This window comes from Eriocheir sinensis, chromosome 24 (assembly GCF_024679095.1).
Source record: "Eriocheir sinensis breed Jianghai 21 chromosome 24, ASM2467909v1, whole genome shotgun sequence".
Taxonomy (NCBI): Eukaryota; Metazoa; Arthropoda; class Malacostraca; order Decapoda; family Varunidae; genus Eriocheir; species Eriocheir sinensis.
Window position 1 is genome coordinate 17,057,558 of NC_066532.1, and position 24,290 is coordinate 17,081,847.

The window sequence follows — 24,290 nt, forward strand, 5'->3', positions numbered from 1 at the left end:
AAAAGAGGGATTGAAGAAGAACTAAAGAAGAAAAAAGCAAAAAGAAAAGGAAGAATAGGAAAAGAAAAGAAGACAATGAATTTATGATTGAAGAAGAAAAAAAGTAAAAATAGAAAGTAAAAAGAAAAAAAGAAAGAATAAGAAAGGAGGCATTGAAGAAGAACTGAAGAAGAAAAAAAGCAAAAAGATAAGGAAGAATAGGAAAAGAAAAGAAAAGAATGAATTTATGATTGAAGAAGAAAAAAAGTAAAAATAGAAAGTAAGAAGAAAAAAGAAAGAATAAGAAAAGAGGCATTGAAGAAGAACTGAAGAAGAAAAAGAAAAAAGAAAAAAAGAGAGGGAGAATAGGAAAAGAAAAGAAGATAATGAATTTATGATTGAAGAAGAAAAAAAGTAAAAATAGAAAGTAAGAAGAAAAATAGAAAGGATAAGAAAAGAGACATTGAAGAAGAACTGAAGAAGAAAAAAAGCAAAAAGATAAGGAAGAATAGGAAAAGAAAAGAAAAGACAATGAATTTATGATTGAAGAAGAAAAAAGTAAAAATAGAAAGTAAGAAGAAAAAAAGAAAGAATAAGAAAGGAGGCATTGAAGAAGAACTGAAGAAGAAAAAAGGAAAAAGAAAAGAAAGAAGGTTCGTCAATTGTTCTGATGTAGTTGTTGTTTAATTAAAGTTTCAGCCGTACCCGGAGTTCTGCCACTTGTGAATTCTGGTCTCAGTCATGGATTCCGGGCTGAAATGTAAAGGTCATAGTTAGCGGGAGTTCGAAGGCTCTGGAACCTTTTGTGAGCTGCCTCTCTATCTTTAATAGCACGAGAACAAGCATGATTAAACCAAGGCTTTTTAGCATGAGGGGTAGAGAAAGAACGTGGAATGTATGCCTCCATTCCAGCTGGCGATCGCGAGGCTAGCGCGTGGGCAGACCAGGTGAAATGACTCCTCGACCGCACTGCAGCCCCCCTCACACACCCGGCCAAGATCAGATGCAGTACATAGCTTAGCATTATAGACCATCAGACCAGCAGCCACTGTTTACCCCCCCCCCCCCCCCCCCAGCCAACCTAACCACACATTTTTTTATTATTATTATTTATTTTTATTGTTTATTGAGTAAGAAGAAAGATAAGAGAAAGAAAAGACGATTAATATATATGATTGAAGAAGAAGATGAAGAAAAAGAGCAGAAAGAAAAGGTAAGAAAAAGCGAAAGAAGAAAAAGGGAAAAGAAGAAAATGAGTTTATGATTGAAGAAGAAATATCAAGAAGAGAAAAGTAGAAAGTGAATAAGAAGAAAAAAAGGGAAGAGAAAGAAAAGATGAGAGGCAATGAATTTATGATTGAAGAGGAAAAAAATAAAAAGAAGAAAGAAGAAGACAAGAAGAATAAACAGAAAAGAAGACAATGCATTTATGATTGCAGGAGGAAAAAAAGTAAAAAGAAAAATAAGAAAAAAGAATGGAGAAGAAAAGCAAAAAGAAAGAGAAAACAAGAAGAAAAAAAGAAGACAATAACATGGTATACGCGAGCCCCCCAAAATTTCCTCCCTGTAATCCTCTTCTTATTTTCCTTTCTCTTTTATTCTTCTCTTTTATCACATCCCTCTAGTTTACTTTTTGAATTTACGAAGGAAAAGAAAAAAAGAGCACAGGAAATGACATGGTACGCAATCCTATAAAACTTTCAGAGTAAAAATGTCACGCCAGCAAGGAAGAGGAGAAGCGATGACGAAGAGGATAGCGATAGGGGAAAGAGGGAGGAAGAAAAGGGTGATAGGAAAATGAGGGAAGGAAAGAAGGCTGAAAGTAAGGGAATATGAAAAGGAAGAAAAAAAGGAAGGAAAATAGGAAAACCAGACTATATTTTTGTCATATAAATAAAAAGATCAACTTCATACAAAATGCTCTATTTCATCACATGTAGCCTAGAAAAAGGCGAAGAAAAGAAGAAAATAGAGGAAAAACAAAATGCTCTACTTGTAGCCTAGAAAAAGCTGAAGAAAAGAAGAAAATAGAGGAAAAACAAAATGCTCTACTTGTAGCCTAGAAAAAGCTGAAGAAAAGAAGAAAATAGAGGAAAAACAAAATGCTCTACTTGTAGCCTAGAAAAAGCTGAAGAAAAGAAGAAAATAGAGGAAAAACGAAATGCTCTACTTGTAGCCTAGAAAAAGCTGAAGAAAAGAAGAAAATAGAGGAAAAACGAAATGCTCTACTTGTAGCCTAGAAAAAGCTGAAGAAAAGAAGAAAATAGAGGAAAAACAAAATGCTCTACTTGTAGCCTAGAAAAAGCTGAAGAAAAGAAGAAAATAGAGGAAAAACGAAATGCTCTACTTCATCACCCGTAGCCAAGAAAAAGCTGAAGAAAAGAAGAAAATAGAGGAAAAACAAAATGCTCTACTTCATCACCTGTAGCCAAGAAAAAGATGAAGAAAAGAAGAAAATAGAGGAAAAACGAAATGCTCTACTTCATCACCTGTAGCCAAGAAAAAGATGAAGAAAAGAAGAAAATAGAGGAGAAAACAAAATGCTCTACTTCATCACCTGTAGCCAAGAAAAAGATGAAGAAAAGAAGAAAATAGAGGGGAAAACAAAATGCTCTACTTCATCACCTGTAGCCTAGAAAAAGCTGAAGAAAAGAAGAAAATAGAGGAAAAACAAAATGCTCTACTTCATCACCTGTAGCCAAGAAAAAGCTGAAGAAAAGAAGAAAATAGAGGAAAAAATAAAGAAAGGCAGGAAGGCAAGAGAGGAATGGTGTTGGCGTGTATATAGCCTAATATTCCCTTACTCTCGTCTTATTTGTTTTCCTCGTTTTACTTTTGAATTTGTGGTGGAAGGAAGAAAAAGAATGGAGAAATATCGTGTTTTGCTTGTTTTTCCTTTCTACTCTCCTTCTTCTTTTCCTTTTTCCTTCTTTTCCCCTTTCTTCTTCATCCCTAATTTACTTTTTAACCTGTAGCGAAGGAAGAAAAACTGGGTGAAGAAAGGAAGCAATAATAGAGAGGAAAGTCGTGTCTTGTTTTTCTTCTGCTCTTTCTTTTTATCCCGAATTTACTTTTGCGAGGGAGGAGGAGAGAGGTGAGGGAGGCGAGGGAGAAGAAAACGAAGAGAAGATACAATGAATTTATGATTGAAGAAGAAAGAGGAAAAGAAGGAGAAAAAGAAAAGATGAGACAATGAATTTATGACTGAAGAAGAAAAAAGTAAGAAGAAAGAGGAAAAGAAGAAGAAAAAGAAAAGAGGAAACAACGAATTTATGATTGAAGAAGAAAGAGGAAAAGAAGAAGAAAAAAAGATGAGACAATGAATTTATTACTGAAGAAGAAAAAAAGTAAGAAAAAGAAAAGAGGAAACAACGAATTTATGAGTGAAGAAGAAAAAAAAACGTAAATAAAGAAAAAGGTGTGTTGGTGTGGCCCACGGTACACAGTTTACTTTTTAACCTGCTGTGAATAAACCAAAGTAAAGGAAGATAAAGTATAGGATAAAGTAAATGAAGGAAGCGAGAGAGGCGAGGGAGGTGAGGGAGGCGTATCCTGGCGTCGTGTTGGTGTGGTCCGCGGTACACAATTTACTTTTTAACCTGTAGCGCATAAACCAAAGGAAGTAAAGGAAGATAAAGTATAGGATAAAGTAAATGAAGGAAGCGAGAGAGGTGAGGGAGGTGAGGGAGGCGTATCCTGGCGTCGTGATGGTGTGGTCCGCGCTGCACAGTTTACTTTTTAACCTGCTGTGAATAAACCAAAGTAAAGGAAGATAAAGTATAGGATAAAGTAAATGAAGGAAGCGAGAGAGGCGAGGGAGGCGTATCCTGGCGTCGTGATGGTTTACTTTTTAGCCTGTAGCGCATAAACCAGAGGAAATAAAGGAAGATAAAGTATAGGATAAAGTAAATGAAGGAAGCGAGAGAGGGGAGGGAGGCGTATCCTGGCGTCGTGATGGTGTGGTCCGCGCTGCACAATCCTGTAAGCTATTGCATTCACTTGGCTGTAATTTGGGTGCGCCGAGTGACGGGTTGTGTGCGGGGGAGGCAGCGAGCGTGACTGGACCCCACACCTTACCTTGCTTTGCCGTACCTGACTTTACCTGACTTTACTTTGCCTTTCCTTACCTTACCTTATCTTACCTAACCTTACCTGACTTTACTTTGCCTTTCCTTACCTTACCTTATCTTATCTGACTATATTTTTCTTTATCCCATCTCATGTTACCTTACCTTACCTTACCTGACTTTACCTGACTTTACTTTGCCTCTCCTTACCTTATCTTATCTTACTTGACTATCTTTTTCTTTATCTCATCTTATGTTACCTAACCTTACCTTACCTGACTTTACCTGACTTTACTTTGCCTTTCCTTACCTTACCTTATCTTACCTCTTTTTCTTTACCTCATCTTATGTTACCTAACCTTACCTTACCTTGCGTGACTGGACCCCACACCTTACCTTGCTTTTACCTTACCTTACCTTACCTAGCCTTACCTTATCTTACCTGACTATTTTTTTCTTTACCTCATCTTATGTTACCTAACCTTACCTTACCTTGCTTTTACCTTAAATTACCTAACCTTACTTTACTTTACCTTACTTAACCTCGCCTTACCTTGCCCAACCTTACCTTCTCCTGTCTTGCCTTACTTAACCTAACCTTCCCCTGTTACCTGTCTGTCTATCTGTCTTGCTGTCTGTCTGTCTATCTTTATGTCTGTCTAACTACATGTCTTTCTAACTGTATTATCTGTATTTGTGTGTTAGTCTGTCTGTCTCTATCTGTATCTGCCTGTCTGTCTGTATTTTATCTGCGTGACTGTCTACCTGTCTGTCTGTATGAATGTATGTATGTTTATATCCGTCTGTGTGTGTCTGTCTGTCTGTCTGTATGAATGTATGTATGTTTATATCCGTCTGTGTATGTCTGCCTGTCTGTCATCGCGTGGCTTCAGTGTAATTACTTTAACCACACTCGTTAGGTCATATTTCACCCCGACTAAACCCGTGACTTATTTCCTGGAGCAGCAGAAGGAAAGGTCACTGGCCCACACCCCCGCCCCCGCCTAACTTGGTAACACTGGCTCCGTCCTCTCTTTATTTTTTGTAGCTGGTGAAAATAGCGAACTGACAAGGTTGGTGTGTTGTTGAAAGTGTTGAGCTCCCTCCTTAATTAAATAACGAACTGGCAAAGTGTTGAGCTCTCTCCTTGGTTATTAGAAGCTCTCACGCCGTTTCTGTCAATTATTGTGAAGGAAAATGAGAATGGGTTGTTTTGTGGGAAGCTCTCGCCGTTTTCTCTTAATCGTGACACCGTTTAAAGACAAGAATCAGGAACACTTAATTAAATAACGGATTGGCAAGGTGTTGAGCTCTCTCCTTGGGTATTAGAAGTTCTCAGACGCCGTTTCTTTCAACCATTGTGAAGGAAAATAAGGAGAATATGTTTTTTTTGTTTTATTTTTATGGGAAGCTCTCGCCGTTTTCTTTTAATCGTGACACCGTTTAAAGACAAAAATCAAGAACACTTAATTAAATAACGGATTGCAAAGCAAGAGCTTTCTTTCTCCTGGTAGAGAAGTTTCAGAGGCCGTTTCTTTCAACCATTGTGAAGGAAAATAAGGAGAATATGTTTTTTTTTTTTTTTTATGGGAAGCTCTCGCCGTTTTCTTTCATCGTGACACCGTTTAAAGACAAAAATTAAGAAAACACAGACTAGTAATGAAAAAAATAAAGAAAAAACGAAAACTAAATAAAAAACAGACAAAAAAATCAAAATTGACGCTAACCTTCGCCATCACGCTTAAAAACTTTGAAAACATGAACAAGAAAAGGTAAAGACAAAAATCAAGAAAAGCACAGACAAATAATGAAAAAAAAATAAAGAAAAACCAAAAACTAAATAAAAAAAACAGACAAAAAAATCAATATTGCCTCCCACCTTCGCAAACACGCATACAAACTTTGAAATGATGAACAAGAAAAGGGAAAAAAACGAGGGAAAAATAAAAAATAGATAAAACAAAAACAAAGACGAAGAAAATGATAAAAGGAAAACGAGAATGAAAGAAAAGATAAAGAAAAAAAGAAGAGAACGAAGGAAAAGGATGAAAAAAAGAACAAGTAAGCTATTAAGCTATTACGCTTAAAAAAAACGAAGGAAAAAAAAAAGATAAAACAAAGAACAAGAAAATGATTAAAGGAAAATGAAAAGGAAAGAAAAGATCAAGGAAAAAGAAGAGAACGAAGGAAAAGGATGAAAAAAAGAACAAGTAAGGTATTAGGCTATTACGCAATACATTGAACCATCGCGCGACTGACCCCCCAAAATTTAAGCTGTCGAGAGATTACGCTGATCCTAAAAAAAATGTTATAATGGTATCGCCTGAAATTCCTGTGAAAAGTACGAATAATGCGTTAGTGGTAATCTTCATAACCTGGGAAGACGAGGAAGAGAGAGAGACATAGAGGAAGGAAGGAAGGAAGGAAGGGAAATAGGAAGGGAAATTGGTTGATAGATAGTTTGGTAGGGAGGGAAGGAGAAAGGAAGGAAGGAAGGAAGGAAGGAAGGAAGGGAAATAGGAAGGGAGATTGGTTGATAGATAGTTTGGTAGGGAGGGAAGGAGAAAGGAAGGAAGGAAGAAATGCAGACAGACGCTCAGAAAATAAAATAAAAAGGAAAGAAGGGAAGAAGGGAAAGAGGAAGAAAGATTGGTTGACAGATAGTTTGGTAGGGACGGAGGGAGGGAGAAAGGAAGGAAGGAAGAGAGAAAGAAGTACAGACAGACGCACAGAAGGTGAAAGGTGAAAGGGAAAGTATGAGGAATAAGCGAGTGATTGGTGGAAGGTGAAAGGGAAAGTATGAGGAATAAACGAGTGATTGGTGGAAGGTGGAAGGGAAAGTATGAGGAATAAACGAGTGATTGGTTGAAGGTGGAAGGGAAAGTATGAGGAATAAACGAGTGATTGGTTGAAGGTGAAAGGGAAAGTATGAAGAATAAACGAGTGATTGGTTGAAGGTGGAAGGGAAAGTATGAGGAATAAACGAGTGATTGGTGGAAGGTGGAAGGGAAAGTATGAGGAATAAACGAGTGATTGGTGGAAGGTGGAAGGGAAAGTATGAGGAATAAACGAGTGATTGGTGGAAGGTGGAAGGGAAAGTATGAGGAATAAACGAGTGATTGGTTGAAGGTGGAAGGGAAAGTATGAGGAATAAACGAGTGATTGGTTGAAGGTGGAAGGGAAAGTATGAGGAATAAACGAGTGATTGGTTGAAGGTGGAAGGGAAAGTATGAGGAATAAACGAGTGATTGGTTGAAGGTGAAAGGGAAAGTATGAAGAATAAACGAGTGATTGGTTGAAGGTGGAAGGGAAAGTATGAGGAATAAACGAGTGATTGGTTGAAGGTGGAAGGGAAAGTATGAGGAATAAACGAGTGATTGGTTGAAGGTGGAAGGGAAAGTATGAGGAATAAACGAGTGATTGGTTGAAGGTGGAAGGGAAAGTATGAGGAATAAACGAGTGATTGGTGGAAGGTGGAAGGGAAAGTATGAGGAATAAACGAGTGATTGGTTGAAGGTGGAAGGGAAAGTATGAGGAATAAACGAGTGATTGGTTGAAGGTGGAAGGGAAAGTATGAGGAATAAACGAGTGATTGGTGGAAGGTGGAAGGGAAAGTATGAGGAATAAACGAGTGATTGGTGGCAGGTGGAAGGGAAAGTATGAGGAATAAACGAGGGATTGGTTGAAGGTGGAAGGGAAAGTATGAGGAATAAACGAGTGATTGGTTGAAGGTGGAAGGGAAAGTATGAGGAATAAACGAGTGATTGGTTGAAGGTGGAAGGGAAAGTATGAGGAATAAACGAGTGATTGGTGGAAGGTGGAAGGGAAAGTATGAGGAATAAACGAGTGATTGGTGGAAGGTGGAAGGGAAAGTATGAGGAATAAACGAGTGATTGGTTGAAGGTGGAAGGGAAAGTATGAGGAATAAACGAGTGATTGGTGGAAGGTGGAAGGGAAAGTATGAGGAATAAACGAGTGATTGGTTGAAGGTGGAAGGGAAAGTATGAGGAATAAGATAAGATAATTAAGGCGAGGAGTAAACGATGGTGTAGAAAACGAGAACAGGGAACTCTGGCTGTGGTGTGTCACGGCTGCTCGGTGGGTGTTGAAGGTGCGGCATCATCTCGATAGCAAACGAAGAACAGATGAATGCTCTCGCTGACTCGGGAGGGGGGGCGGGGGGGACGCTTCCACACACATGCATATTTGATGATTCGACATGTATGATGGGACGCTCGGGGGGCTGTAGGAGGCGAGGAAGAGGGAGACAGCTTACAGTAACGCTGAAGGGAAGACGTACCCTTTCGACCTCGCTGTCTGCCTCGGTAGAGCTCCACACAGAGGAACACAAAGAACAGAAAGACGGAGACATTTTAGTAGGCCCAGAATACGTAAGTGCAAGCCTACCGTAGTACTATAATTCTATCTTTGCTCATTTACCTGATTATACACTGTTGTTATAGATTCATAAGTGACATACAATGCTGGACGTTAGATGTTAAGTGAAGTGCTTTGCTTATTTACCTGAGTATACATTATCTGCTGAACGTTAGATGTTAAGTGAAGTGCTTTGCTTATTTACCTGAGTATACATTATCTGCTGAACGTTAGATGTTAAGTGAAGTGCTTTGCTTATTTACCTGAGTATACATTATCTGTTCTTATAAGTGACATGCAGTGTTGAACGTTGGATGTTAAGTGAAGTGCTTTGCTTATTTACCTGAGTATACATTATCTGTTCTTATAAGTGACATGCAGTGTTGAACGTTAGATGTTAAGTGAAGTGCTCAGCTGCCCGGGTTTGTGCTCAGAGACACGGGCGTTCCGAGTGTCATGATTGTGATCCTGATGGTAAATGTTAGTGTTGACAGGTTTGACCACATTATTGGGCAGTTAGACAGTCCAATACAATCACTGTAAGCTCCCAAACCAAACCATATTAACCACAATGCTCCGTTACTTCTACGCAATACTAGATACCAATAAAAATTTTCCTGTGTAGTTTCCGAAAATTCCCTCTTTTTTATATCACCGCCAAACACTATAGAGATACAAGTAATTTTTTTTTGTCCTATTGTATGTTTGGTTGGTGAGCTTACAAACTTGCTGTATTGGACTGTAAAACTGGCCCTATATTTTGCATCTTCGAAAAGGGTCATTTCATTCTCCTGCCGCCCACGGAGTCCACGGAGCGGCGCGGTATCAAGCACGAAAGAGGCTGCGAATCTATTATATACCTTTGTTAATGCTACTGGATCGCCCTCTTAAGCCCGGCCCGTGGGTGCATAGAGAAAAGAGAAAGAGAGAAAGCAAAAGATGTACTAGGATTCACGATGTATTAAAGGCTAGTGTGAGGTTATTTAGAGTTTTATTATTATTAGAAGTAGTAGTAGTAATAGTAGTAGTAGTAGTAGTAGTAGTGGGAGTGGTCGTAGTAGTGGTAGTGGTGGTGGTGGTGGTGAAAGTAGCAGTAGTAGTAGTAGTGGTAGTAGTAGTCGTAGTAGTAGTAGTAGTAGTAGTAGTAGTAGTAGTAGTAGTAGGAGGAGGAGGAGGAGGAGGACAATAGAATATAGAAGATTGCGTGTTACCGAGTATTCAAAATGTTAAAAAATGAATCTGTTGTTGAAGAAAAGGGTAAAAGGGACGTTTGGGAAAAAAAAAGTATAAATAATTGCCTGGTGTGAAGTTACATCTAAAGAGTTTTGTGATTGGACTGTATTGCGTGACAGAGCACTCGAAATGTCCAAAACTATTCTACTTGTAAAAAAAAAATAATGGAGTAGAGGAGGTTTGCAAAAAGAGATGAATTGAGTCAAAAAAAATTCCCAGTATAAAGAGTTGACAATACAGAAAGTTCAGGAAGGTGTAATGGAGAGCTCGTTAGTCAATATAAATATCTTTCCACTATTTGTTTCATTTATTTTATTTATTTATTTATATATTTTGCATTTCTGACGATTCACTTTTCATTCATATTATTCGGGTCTGGTTGAAGTAATAGTAATAATAATAATAATGATAATAATAATAATAATAATAATAATAATAACAATAATAATAATAAGGATGATGATAACAATAATAATGATAATAATAGAAGTAATCATAACAAAAATAAATCCACTATCAATAATAATAATAATAATAATACCACAACTACTACAACAACAACAACTACTACTACTACTACTACTACTACTACTACTACTACTACTACTACTACTACTACTACTACTACTACTACCATAACTAAAGCACCTCGATAGCTACCACAGGACAGGAGACGGTGAGGCAGAGTCTGGTAGGAGGGAGCGAGTCTTCAGCCCGGCACAAGACTTCGAGATTGAGTTCGATAACGTTGTCTTCGGTAATCCAAGCGCAAGTTTTTCCTTAAGTTCACGCGTTCTTTATTTTGTTTGTTTTTTTTCTAGTTTTTCACTCACTGTAACTCTTTATCTTTCTCTATCTCTTTTTCCCTTCCCTCCTCCCATGTCTTCTCCTTCTCTCCTTCTTTTTCTTCTTCTTTTTCTTTGTTATTTCTTTTACTTTCTGTTTCACTTTCAATGTAACTTTCTCTCTATCTCTCTAGTTTCCCTTCCGTCTCCTTCCTTCCCTTTCCTCCTCCACCAACTGTCTTCCTCTTCCTCCTCTTTCTCTCTTCTTCTTCCTCTTTTGTCTCTCACGTGTTTCTCTTTTCTACTCTTTCACTCACTAATTATCTCTTTCCTTCTCTATCTTCCTCTTCCTCCTCCTCCTCTTCCTCTCGTCCTCCTCCTCCTTCGTCTTCCTCTCTCTCTCTCTCGATCTCTCTCGCTGCTTCTTCAGCACCTCGAAGTCACAAACTGTCTTCGCTCACTGACCCCCACCAGCGCCTCCGCCGCCGCCGCGTCTTGTTGAGAAGGAGGGTGAGAAGCTACTATTGACCAAGCTTCTTCCTCCTCCTCCTCCTCCTCCTCCTCCTCAGGCACCCCAAATGGTCATGCAAGAGGGAGGAGTCTTCTCTCGCCCTCCTTGACGCTCCCTTCCTCCTCCTCCTCCTCCTCCTCCTCCTCCTCCTCTTCCTCCTCCTCCTCCTCCTCCTCCACGTGCAGACTTACATTCGATCTTCTCATTTCATCTTCTTTATCATCTTTTTCTTCCTGTTATTCATCATTTTCGTTCGCATGGAAAAGAAAACTATAAAAAGATGTAAAATTTAACTTCATTCAGCCCGAGGGAGGGATGACAAAGGGAAGGGCAGGTGTTGAGGGTTAATTAGCGTCCGCAGGTGAGCACAGCCTCGCGTTGAACACCTGAGCGCGTGTCCAGCTGAGGGGAAGACCCGCTGGCGTCCCCTCGGTTGCCATGACGACCACCTGGTGACGTCACGCGCCTTGTTTGTGTCACTGAAAATGTTGGCTTTTTAAGGGGGAACAACAGTAATAATAATAATAATAATAATAATAATAATAATAATAATGGTAAAAGTTGTAGTAGTAGTAGTAGTAGTTGTAGTAATAGTAGTAGCAGTAGTAGTAGTAGTAGTAGTAGTTATTCACTATCACCTTCATGATCATCATATTCTTCATCTTAATATATTTTTTTTTCTTTCCTCCTCCTCCTCCTCCTCCTCCTCGCAGCCTAGCTCGGGTTCATAAGGGGTCATGGCGTGGAGTGTAGGATTGGCTTAATTCCCTTCACTCCCGGCATCACGTGACCATAGGGAGGTCGAATCGTCTGCCGGTTTGTCATATAACTTGGTGGGAGAGTAAAACCGGACTTGGCCTTACGGGAATAAAGACTGGAGGCTCCTGTTGACGCCCATTCCAAGATACCGACCGTCACGCAGAGCGGACGTCACGCTCCCTCGCTCTATCTCATCTTACCAGACTTCTTGTTGTTTTAAGTTTATAGAATAACACGAGATATTGCGACGGAGCGAGGTAGCAACATCAGGGCCGGTACACTCACGATACACTTTTTTTTTTTTTTTTTCCAGCTAAGGAGACAGTTCTAGGGCGTAAAGAAAAATATTAAAAAAAAAGCCCGCTACTTACTGCTCCTGAATAGAGGTCAAAGAAGTGTCCAAAAAGATCGAGAGGTCAATTTCGGGAGGAGAGGTGTCCTGATACACTGCCATGATTACAATATTTCATGCCTAGCACATGGAAGGTGTTGTGGGCGGATGAGATCTACGGGAACCACTCCGTCCGCTACCTTCGTAATGATGTCAATAGTAGTTTTAACCCGGTAGCAGCGACGGACCAAATTTGTGGCTTCACCGTGTAATAGCGACGGGCCAAATTTTTCCCATGATATAAACCCCCAACATAGATGATGCATGAACTGATCACAAATGCGTTGATAGGTATATTATATTATGAAATGGTTTGCGTGACAGATGATTTTTCCTCATCAATACGCTTAGAGGGGCCTTTAAGAAACATGATCCCCGCAGCTACCGGGTTAATGGGCATCAGGACACCTCTCCTCCCGAAATTGACTTATCTTTCGGCCACTCCTCTAACTCTTTTTAGGAGCAGTGAGTAGCGGGCTTTTTTTTATTTTTACATTTGTTAACTTTTTTATGCCCATGAACTAACTCCTCTGCTTTAAAAAAAAAAGGCCTATAGGTGATTTCTCAGGTGAAGCGTGTGGAGTTCATGCGCGGAGAGGTGCTGGAGTCTCAGGGTTGCCGTACTCAGGGCATTTACACTTGGGGTTAACTGCCTGTGAGTGTTTTATGATGGCCAATTAAATCTTTAATTACAGTGCTATAATTTTTGAGCACCTGATCGAACCGGATGTCTTACCAGCGACGTAGTATTGGAGGGAGCCACATGCCCCCATGAAAATCCCCCCCCCCCCTTGGCCATGCCCTAATACCCATCACGGCAACCTTCTATGGGGCAGAGGGCAGAGGGCCGCGGTGTGGATTAGCGCCTCCCCGCCCTAGTCCCTCCCTGCCCCGCCACACCGCCCCATCTCTTTTGATCCATATTTTTAGCCTTCCCTCACCCTCCCAAACCATCCCCCTTCCATACCTTTTTCGTATCGTTATAACCTTGTGTTAGTTTTATATATGAATTTTCAGCCTAACGTGTGCCAACTTTTAAGGCTGGTATTAGACATATTTACTTCGATTCTCTACTCAAGGTTTTCCGTGTGATCCAGGTCCAGAAACGACTCAAAACCTCTATACATATTTACTTCGATTCTCTACTTTATAAGATGCGCGCTTCTTACATCAGCTATTTCTAAAGGTCAGAGAGGGGGTAAGTCGGATTCTAATGAGTGTTTTTTCAGGTTCACGGTACAGAAGAAGGGTCACACTACCACCGGGGTCATAAAACTACCCATGGAAATGCTCACAACTCCTACGAAAGCCTTGTCAAATGTGTGTCCTTGGGCTGCGAAATGTCTTATAACACGACCCTAAGAAACCTCATTATTATTATTATTATTATTATTATTATTATTATTATTATTATTATTATTATTATTATTATTATAGAATGCTCCACGTGTGTGCCCCCCCATCCTCAACTGTCCCCCCCCCCCCCCCCCATTGACAGCTGCACCACCCCCCGCCTCTCGCTGCACCATGATGCTCCCAGTGGTGCCAACAGCCTTATCACCCCGGGAGTGCCAGCCTAGGGCGCCCCACGTGGTCGACACAGGCCCTATGGCACTAACATGTGGACGCGGGGAACAGACAGGAAGTAGCAAAAATAGACTCTTGCGGGACCGTCGTCTGGCTATAATATTATGTCCCGTGTCTCTCGTCCTTAAGTTCATGCTGTATTTTTTTGTTTTCAAGGTTCATTCGTTGGGTTAAGTTGATATTTTTTGTGATAGTGAAGAGATTTAATTATCATTGGCGTTCGCGTTTGGGAATTATTATAGGCCCGTTTACCATCATTTTTCGCGGGGTCGGTATCTGCCTCTATTTCCTGTGTAGCACGTCTTCAACCTTACTTTTTATTCATTGTTTTAAGACTCATTCATTTGGAAAAGCTATATTTGTCGTAGAGTAAATAAATTAAGCATGAGCGCTTGCGTTAGGGAAATATTTTAGGCCCGTCGACCATCTTCATACGCACGAATATTGATTTTACGCTTTGCCGCATGTTACGTAAGCCTGGCGTAACACTGCATGCCTCTGTCGTTAACCACGGAGGCTGAAAATGTAGGAAAACCAAATAAAAACAGGAAAATAACACTTAATTATACATATACTAACCCCCTCCCCTTAGGCACTTTTCCCAAAACTCGCAGAAATACCAGACCCAGCATGTATACCTTACGTTGACAGTATATAATACATTTTAACATGATATTCAGAGCCACTAACTACACAGAGTCCCTAAAACCACATATATTGATCTCTACCCCTCCCCTCCTCCCCTCTCGATCCTTACCCCTTCATCTCCCACATATGCTTCCTCCATGCACTACCATATGTTAAACCCACGTGGACACTTGTAATGCATTTTAACCTTGTATTCAGAGCCACAAGGTTATCTAGAGCCAGCAGAAGCTTTATTCAGGTGCTAGGAGAAGGAGGACAGCAGTGGCGGGTATAGAAAGACATAACCAGTAGTGTCTCAGGGAAAGGGACAATTATCATGCATTTTAACCTTATATTCAGAGCCACAAGGTTATTTAAAGTCCCCAAAACCACATATATTGATCTCCCTCCTCCTCTTTCCACAGTACCCCCATATCCACGTCCTCCCAGGCCCCCACCCACACCACATGTTAACCCCACATGGGCGCTGTTGTAATGCATTTTAACCTTATATTCAGAGCCACAAGGTTATCTAGAGTCCCCAAAACCACATATATTGACCTCCCTTCCTCCTCCTCCTTCCACAGTACCCCCATATCCACTTCCTCCCAGGCCCCCACCCACAACACATGTTAACCCCACGTGGGCACTGTTGTAATGCATTTTAACCTTATATTCAGAGCCACAAGGTTATCTAGAGTCCCCAAAACCACATATATTGATCTCCCTTCCTCCTCCTCCTTCCCTGCAGTGCCACACCATGTTAACCCCCCGTGGGCACTGTTGTAATGCATTTTAACCTTATATTCAGAGCCACAAGGTTATCTAGACCCACCAAAACCACATATATTGACCTCCCTTCCTCCTCCTCCTTCCACAATACCCCCATATCCATTTCCTCCCAGGCCCCCACCCACACCACATGTTAACCCCACGTGGGCACTGTTGTAATGCATTTTAACCTTATATTCAGAGCCACAAGGTTATCTAGACCCACCAAAACCACATATATTGATCTCCCTTCCTCCTCCTCCTTCCCTGCAGTGCCCCCATCCACTTCCTCCCAGGCCCCCACCCACACCACATGTTAACCCCACGTGGGCACTGTTGTAATGCATTTTAACCTTATATTCAGAGCCACAAGATTATGTAGAGTCCCCAAAACCACATATATTGATCTCCCTTCCTCCTCCTCCTTCCCTGCAGTGCCCCCATCCACTTCCTCCCAGGCCCCCACCCACACCACATGTTAACCCCACGTGGGCACTGTTGTAATGCATTTTAACCTCATATACCGAGCCACAGGGTTATCTAGAGTCCCCAAAAGCTTTATTCAGGTCTTAAGAGCAGGAGAACACCACCGGGGAGAGGTAAAAAGACAGCTATCCCTCAGTGCCTCAGCGGACGGGACTGGGTCTGGTTGCATTCACTCCACCGCTCTCAACCAGTCAACCCAAAAGGCGTGTTCCCGGGCCCTTTCCTCCTCCCTGCCGCTGGTAATGTCCACGCACAAGACCGAGGACTCGCCTACCAAGATATACACCGGAATGGCCAACGGGTTAGGTCCAAAAACGCCCTTCCTGATCGGGGTGGCTGGCGGCACGGCTTCGGGCAAGGTGAGAGGGATGGTGATTGTGAGAGGGGGTGATTGTGGGGTGGTGAGGTGGGTGATTGTGATGCTCTGGGGTCTAGAAATGGTGTTTAAGAGGTTGACTGGGGTTATGATTGTGTATGGCTGTTTAAAGAAAGGAAAATCGATTGTGTGATAAGTTTTGATTGTGAGGGGGTGATTGTGGGGTGGTGTGATGGGTGATTGTGATGCTCTGGGGTCTAGAGATGGTGTTTAAGAGGTTGACTGGGGTTATGATTGTGTATGGCTGTTTAAAGAAAGGAAAATCGATTGTAAGAAATTTTGATTGTGAGGGGGTGATTGTGGGGTGGTGTGATGGGTGATTGTGATGCTGTGAGGTCTAGAGATGGTGATTAGAGGTTTAGTTAAGGTTAGGATTGTGTATGGCTGTTTAAAGAAAGGAAAATCGATTGTGACAGGTGATGCTGATTGTAAGAGGCTTCGGGGGTGATTGTAGGATGGTGAGGTGGGTGATTGTGATGCTGTGGGGTCTAGAAATGGTGTTTAAGAGGTTGACTGGGGTTATGATTGTGTATGGCTGTTTAAAGAAAGGAAAATCGATTGTGTGATAAGTTTTGATTGTGAGGGTCTCTTGGGATGATTGTGGGATGGTGAGGTGGGTGATTGTGATGCTCTGGGGTCTAGAAATGGTGTTTAAGAGGTTGACTGGGGTTATGATTGTGTATGGCTGTTTAAAGAAAGGAAAATCGATTGTAAGAAATTTTGATTGTGAGGGTGATTGTGGGGTGGTGAGATGGGTGATTGTGATGCTGTGAGGTCTAGAGATGGTGATTAGGGGTTTAGTTAAGGTTAGGATTGTGAATGGCTGTTTAAAGAAAGGAAAATCGATTGTGACAGGTGATGCTGATTGTAAGAGGCTCCAGGGGTGATTGTGGGATGGTGAGGTGGGTGATTGTGATGCTGTGGGGTCTAGAGATGATATTTAAGGATCAGATTGTATTTATGACTCTTGGCTATTTAAAGAAAGGAAAATCGATTGTGTGATAAGTTTTGATTGTGAGGGTCTCTTGGGATGATTGTGGGATGGTGAGGTGGGTGATTGTGATGCTGTGGGGTCTAGAGATGGTGATTAGAGGTTTAGTTAAGGTTATGATGGTCTTGGGCTATTTAAATACAAGAAAATCAATTGTAAGAGAAATTTTGATTGTGAAGGGCTTGGGAGATGATTGTGAGATGGTGAGATGAGTGATTGTGATGCTGGGAGGTCTAAAGATGATATTTAAGGATTAGATTGTATTTATGACTCTCTATGGCTATTTAAAGAACGGAAAATCGATTGTAAGGGTCTCTTGGGATGATTGTGAGATGGTGAGGTGGGTGATTGTGATGCTGTGGGGTCTAGAGATGGTGATTAGAGGTTTAGTTAAGGTTATGATTGTGTATGGCTGTTTAAAGAAAGGAAAATCAATTGTAAGAGAAATTTTGATTGTGAGGGCTCAGGAGATAATTGTGGGATGGTGAGATGGGTGATTGTGATGCTGTGGGGTCTAGAGGTGATGTTTAAGGGCTTGGTTGGGGTTATGATGGTCTTGGCTATTTAAAGAAAGGAAAATCGATTGTGTGATAAGTTTTGATTGTGGAGACCTCTGGGAATGATTGTGAGATGGTGAGATGGGTGACTGTGATGCTGTGGGGTCTAGGAATGATGTTCAGAGGTTTAGTTACGGTTTTGATTGTGTATGGCCATTTAAACAAAGGAAAAATCGATTGTGACAGGTGATGCAGATTGTAAGAGGCTTCGGGGATGATTGTGGGAGGATGAAATGAGTGATTGTGATGCTGTGGGGTCTAGAGATGGTGATTAGAGGTTTAATTAAGGTTACAATTATGTATGGCCATTTAAACAAAGGAAAAATCGATTGTGACAGATGATGCTGATTGTGAGAGGCTTTGGGGATGATTGTGGGATGGTGAGATGAGTGATTGTGATGCTGTGAGGTCTAGACATGATACTTAAGGGTATTATTATACTATGGCTTGCTATGGCTATTTAAACAATGGAAAATTGATTGTGACATGAGTTTTGATTGTGGGGACCTCTGGGGATGATTGTGGGATGGTGAGATGAGTGGTTGTGATGCTAGGAGGTCTAGAGATGGTGATTAGAGGTTTAGTTAAGGTTGTGATTGTGTATGGCTGTTTAAAGAAAGGAAAATCGATTGTAAGATAATTTTTGATTGTGAGGGTCTCTTGGGATGATTATGAGATGGTGAAATTTGTGATTGTGACGCTGTGGGGTCTAGAGATGATGTTTAAGGGCTTGGTTGGGGTTATGATGGTCTTGGGGTATTTAAACAAAGGAAAAATCAATTGTGACAGGTGATGCTGATTGTAAGAGGCTTCGGGGATGATTGTGGATGGTATCAAAGGATGCGGCTCAAGGGCAACAAAAAGAGTACAAAAAAAAACGCTACTCGCCACTCCCACAAAAGTAAAAAGTATAGAGTAGCCAAAAGAGAGGTTGCAGAGGTTGTGTGGATGGATGGGAACGTGGAATTATGGGTGATGCAATTAGGATAGGTTAAGAAGGCATGTCAGTTGTCTTCATCTTTTGGCTCTACGTGACAGTAATAGTGAACCTTGCAAAGTCTTTTTTCAACCCTTCCTTCTTTCTTTCTTTCTTCATATTGATGTAACCTATCCAGATAATTTCATGATTGGTGATTTTAACCTGGTAGCAGCAACCGGCCAAATTTGTGGCTTTACCGTGTAGCAACGATGGGCCAAATTTGTGGCTTTACCGTGTAGCAGCGACCGGCCAAATTTGTGGCTTTACCGTGTAGCAGCGACGGGCCAAATTTGTGGCTTTACCATGTAGCAGCGACGGGCCAAATTTGTGCCATGATATAAACCCCCAAAATAGATGATACATAATCTGATCACAAATGCTTTGATATATATAATGAAATGGTTTGTGTGAGGGGTAATTTTTTCTCATTTTTCTCACTTAGAAGGACCATTAAGAAACATGATCCCGACTGCTATCGGGTTAATATTTAATTTGATAACCAGATCACCACAAATTACCTGCCCAGGCTTCCCCGAACATTTTACCACAAAATATATATAAACATGATAATTGACAAAATCGATGATGATGTTGATTCTCCTTTTGTCAGTTTCTTATTTTTTATCGTTCTCATAATTGTTTTTGTCCCCCGCCTTTTTCAGTCTTCATACTTTACTGTCATTTTCATTTTTCAATCCATGTCTGCTCATCAAAGGAACTACGGGTCATCATCAACATTTTTATTTTCCCTTAATGCCCTTTCATGGATCTCATTGATAGTAATAAATAATAATATAAAGCCTTCCAGCATGGAGCCAAGATTCGCTAACTTCCAACCCGCAGCCAAGTCCCTTTAAAACCAATTATTTCATATGTAGCAGCAGACCAGTTACCAGATGTCTAATTGTGTAGGGATTGAGCTATTGTCCCGGCAGAAATAAACAAACCTGACATACATAATTCTTGCCCCCATCAATGAGACGCGATACATTCATACACCAGAATCTTGAGAGAGAGAGAGATTAACCCGTCCACTGTGATTGGCATGGAATTCGCCTTCACTGGTAGCCTGGTAACATATAGTCCCAGGTCTTTCTCTGCCTCTGTGGTGGATAGTGGAGTGTTTCCCATATGGTACTGGTATGCTGAACTTCCCCTCCCAAGATGCATGACTTTACATTTTTCTTCACTGAATTGTAGCAGCCACTTTTTCCTCCACTCCTGTGGCTTGGTGATGTCTTCTTGTTGGAAGTCTGCAGTCAAGGGGTCATGCATCATATTGGTATCATTTAAAAGCTCTGGGGCTAGTTTGGCTTTTTAATTCCACTCTTTGGACAGAGTTAGTTAAAAGTGTTGGATTTTCACTCAAGTTGACATATTATAAACTCACTCGTAAAAAGTCATATAAATAAAAATCTACAAAACCAACTAACCACGCCTTAAAAAACAGGTAAAAAAGACAAATTAGTGACTAGTACAACGTTTAAAAAGTCAGACGATACAGACAGCGTGCATCATTGTGGCCATCAAACTGACAGGCACCTTTAAGACCAGCTGCTCAGGCCTCTTAAAGTTAACTGCCTCCGACACAACAAGTCTTTCACAATTGTTTCACTGGGAAGAGCTTGTGCCTCCCTTAAAGAACTGGCGTGAAGAAAATGGATACAAGAAAAGAATAAGATTTGCTAAAAATTATACCTGTTAAGTTTCATGGCGCCACCTACGGATATATCAATAGTTGTACAGTCACACTATGTATTGCCTGGGGGTTGGGATGGCAGGTTCCTTCCTTCTCCTTTGTTGTATAACTTTGCAACAATAAACTTTTAATCCACTATCTTAGAGCTCACTAAAATCTGAAGTTACATATATGATGATAGTCTCCTCCCTTTTATTTGCCCATAGCACTGGTAGGCTTTAATGAGACCAGGTTGTCAGCCACAGATTGTTTGTGGCACAGACGAATTTATTTTTAACCCCTTAACTGCAGATTTCCTACAAGAAGACATCACCAAGCTACAGGAATGGAACAAAAAGTAGCTATTACAATTCAATGAAAAAAATGTAAAGTCATGCACCTTGGGAGGGGAAATATAGCATACCAATACCACATGGGGAAACACTCCACTATCCACCACAGAGGCAGAGAAAGACCTGGGAGTATGTGTTACCAGGCTACCAGTGAAGGGGGAAATCCGTGCCAATCGCAGCGGACGGATTAATGGGGCTTGGTTATCACCCCCAGAGCGTTAGTGGCACAGAAGAATTTATTTTTAGGTGGCTGACATGACATTTGAAGTATCTAAGCCATAAGGGACAACTATTTTTTTTCTAGTTTGTACTGGGAAAGGGAGGCTACACATTGCAGGAAGAACAAGAAACAAGTTACAGGGGAAAAGATACCTTGTAATTGGTGTGCTGAGGGTCACATTTCCCTTGCAGCTAATATCTTGTTCTTCCTTGGATATGTTGTTTATCTTTCCCAGTGCAGACTAAGAAAAAATGGCTTTGTCCCTCAACACCCTTTCTCCTTCAAACATCTTATTCAACTTTTGCCTGGTCCATGCTGCCCCCCGGTGCTCCTCTTGACCAAAATCACTGAGGGTTAAGTGAAGCTCTGACTAATGCAGCCTTGATATGGGTCTCAGCTTCACTGTTATGGCAGGAGTCCCCTTCTTTGTATGTTCATTCAAACGCCAGATTTTTTTTAAAGGTCGTGTTAGTCTTTATTACAATACTGTGGTTGATTTGTCCTTTTTGAGCCGTTTTCAGGGCAGGCAGTGTTGAATTTTTTATTATTTATTTATTTTATTTATTTATGTATTTTGTTTATTTCATATCCCTTTGGTTGATTTTTTTTATGTCCCTTTTGTCGATCTTTTTATGTCAAGTTGCTTTGTAGATTTTTTTATATCCCTTTTTATGAACAAGTCTGTAATACGTCACCTTAACTCTGTGAAAATCCAACACTGCTAACTAATTCCGTCCCAGAAATGAATATTAAAAAGACGAATCAGCCACTTAATCTAATAAATACTAATACGACCTTTAAAAAGAGTAATATTGTAGTACTTAAATATTTTTCCCTCGATCTTAAACACGTAGTTATGAAATTGGAGCAACAACCTTTCCCAACATATAAATAGATAATAATTATGTTATTTCCCTCAGTGTAAGTATTCCTCTTACTATGTTTAAATTTATTATACTGGGTTAGGATACATGCGGCTCAGAATAAAATTCATACTACTGTACACAATCCTTAACCTGGTAGCAGCAACGGGCCAAATTTGTGGCTTTACCATGTAGCAGCGACGGGCCAAATTTGTGCCATGATATAAACCCCCCAAAATAGATGATGCATAAACTTATCACAAATGCTTTGATATATATTATGAAATGGTTTGTGTGAGTGATGATTTTTTTCTCATTTTTCTCGCTTAGAGGGACCATTAAGAAACATGATCCCTGCTGCTACCGGGTTAAAGCTGATGCTTAAATGCTAGAATTGCTCTGCATTAGCTAACGGTACCAGGGATGTCAAAGTCATGGCCCATGTGGCAAATTTGGCCCTTGTGATGGTCATGAGTGGCCTGCAAGATGTAGGGGTCCACAGGTGAAAAAGTGACTGGAAAAGGAGGAACAAGACAAAAAGGGTTGGAAGCCACTGCTCTGACCTATAAATGACAGAAGTAAAAGTAGTGTTAGAGGAAAGTAATTCTGTATTTCTATAAAGACCAACAACTGACATCCATCTTTTTTATTTATTTACCTGTTTATTTTAATTTTATGGTGTAAGGTTCCTTGACTCCCAAATGATTGTTAACGCCTCGCCCGGCAGTCCACAGTATGTAAACGCATCATGGAAAAGCTTGGCCAGGACGACATAGAACACTCCCAGCGCCGAGTCGTCTGCATATCCCAAGATTCCTTTTACAGACCCCTCAACCCAGAAGAGAGTTCCAAGGCCTTAAAGGTTGGTGGCTCCTTCTTTTGTTTTTTGGGCATCTAAGTTTTCTTGACATCAAAGTTTTCTGGACATTAAAGTTTTCTGGACATTTAAAGTTTTCTGGGCATTTTAAGTTTTCTCGACATCAAAGTTTTCTGGACATTTAAGTTTTCTGGACATTCAAAGTTTTCTGGACATTTTAAGTTTTCTCGACATCAAAGTTTTCTGGACATTTAAGTTTTCTGGACATTTAAAGCTTTCTGGACATTTTAAGTTTTCTCGACATCAAAGTTTTCTGGACATTTAAGTTTTCTGGACATTTAAAGCTTTCTGGACATTTAAAGTTTTCTGGACATTTATAGCTTTCTGGACATTTTAAGTTTTCTTGACATCAAAGTTTTCTGGACATTTAAGTTTTCTGGACATTTAAAGCTTTCTGGACATTTTAAGTTTTCACGACATTCAAAGCCTTCTGGACATTTTAAGTTTTCTCGACATCAAAGTTTTCTGGACATTGAACTTTTATAATTCCATGCTTCGTAACTTTTGATCCACAAGTACGTTTTAGTTAATGGCTTTTCATATGTTTCCATTTACGATTTAATTCTGTAAGTAGCTTTTAAAATTACTCTTTCCACCTGTGTAGTTATTTCTGATTCTTATTCATCTTAGTGATTGCTTATTTCACACACAAACTATCGAGTATTCTAGTTCAATGTCTAATAAGTAATGTGTTTGATCACGAGTATCAGGGGTAGTTTTTTAAGTCACACACAAACTATTGATTTTTCTAGTCTTATGTTTGGTATTGTAAGTAATGTGTTCGATCAGGGGTGTCAGTGATAGTTTGTTAAGTATTTTGAGCACTCACCTTCATGTCTTGTCCAGAGGTAATGTAATACACACACTTACGCATACGCTCACACATGAAATAAGAATAGTTTAAGGTAATGTAGTGATGCAGTGGGTGGCGTCTAAGAACACTGTACATCCGTGGCCTCCTTGCAGGGTGTCTTTAACTTTGACCATCCTGATGCTTTTGACAGCGAACTCGTGTTGAAAATTCTCCAGCAAATCCTTGACGGCAAAATCTGCAAAATCCCAAACTATGATTACGTTACCAACTCCAGGTGAGTGCAGACCCCTCTTGTGTTGATGTGTAGCCTTGTCTTGCCTGTCCACTGTGATAAAGATGAAATTAAAGGGGCAATTACACTGGGCAAATTTTCCGTGGACCTTCAGTCAAACCACGATTTCCGCTGGCGTGGTTCTCATATTTCCGTGGTTTTCTGACGTGTCCACGATCTTCCAAAGCTACGGTAGATTTCACAGAAGGACGACGGTATTACTCACCATCATCATCAGCAGCAGCAATAACAAGAAACAAATGAGGACCCTGCTGGCGGAAATCGTGGTTTAACTGAAGATCCACGGAAAATTTGCCCAGTGTAATAGCCCCTTTAGATTATGTAGATTAAAGACTGAGGGTCGTATTCTAAGACATTTCACCGCCCAAGAACACATATTTGACAAGGCTTTCATAGGAGTTGTAGGCATTTCCAGGAGTAGTTTTATGACCCTGGTGGTGGTTTGACGCTTCTTCTGTACTGTGAACCTAAAGAAACACTCATTAGAACCCGACTGACCCCCTCTTTGGCTTTTAGAAATAGCTGGTTTGGGAAGCGTATGTGTCTTATAATACTGATCCACCTTCTGATCAGTTAAGAAAGACCTGTGCTAATACATGATTGTAATTAGCCCTTCATTATATTACAGCCATGCACGCCCTTTCCATCCTGTGTTACCTTCTTAGCAACCCTTAGACAGTTTTGGAACTATATAGAAACGGTCCAAAATTCAGTCAG

At 40.5% G+C, this 24,290-nt stretch overlaps 2 protein-coding genes across 7 annotated transcripts in view; one reads left to right on the forward strand and one right to left on the reverse strand.

Annotated features, from left to right (window-relative positions):
- LOC127002963 (uncharacterized) overlaps positions 1-11,006 on the reverse strand; it is a 37,805-nt gene extending 26,799 nt beyond the window's left edge. Inside the window, exon 1 of one of the 2 annotated variants that reach the window (XM_050869273.1) lies at positions 10,317-11,006. The gene's annotated coding sequence lies outside the window, so the exon portion shown is untranslated. The remainder of the gene's footprint in view (positions 1-10,316) is intronic. The other variant, XM_050869272.1, reaches the window with a different exon arrangement.
- Positions 8,422-24,290, forward strand: part of LOC127002967 (uridine-cytidine kinase 2-like) — a 32,933-nt gene continuing 17,064 nt past the window's right edge. For 3 of the 5 annotated variants that reach the window (XM_050869285.1, XM_050869287.1, XM_050869284.1), the window contains exons 1-3: positions 15,553-15,932; positions 22,318-22,452; positions 23,434-23,555. In XM_050869285.1, coding sequence (XP_050725242.1) covers positions 15,591-15,932; positions 22,318-22,452; positions 23,434-23,555 — 599 coding nt within the window. In that variant the 5' untranslated portion in view covers positions 15,553-15,590. Of the gene's footprint in view, positions 8,438-15,552; positions 15,933-22,317; positions 22,453-23,433; positions 23,556-24,290 lie in introns of those variants that run through there. The other 2 variants (XM_050869289.1, XM_050869288.1) reach the window with 2 other exon arrangements.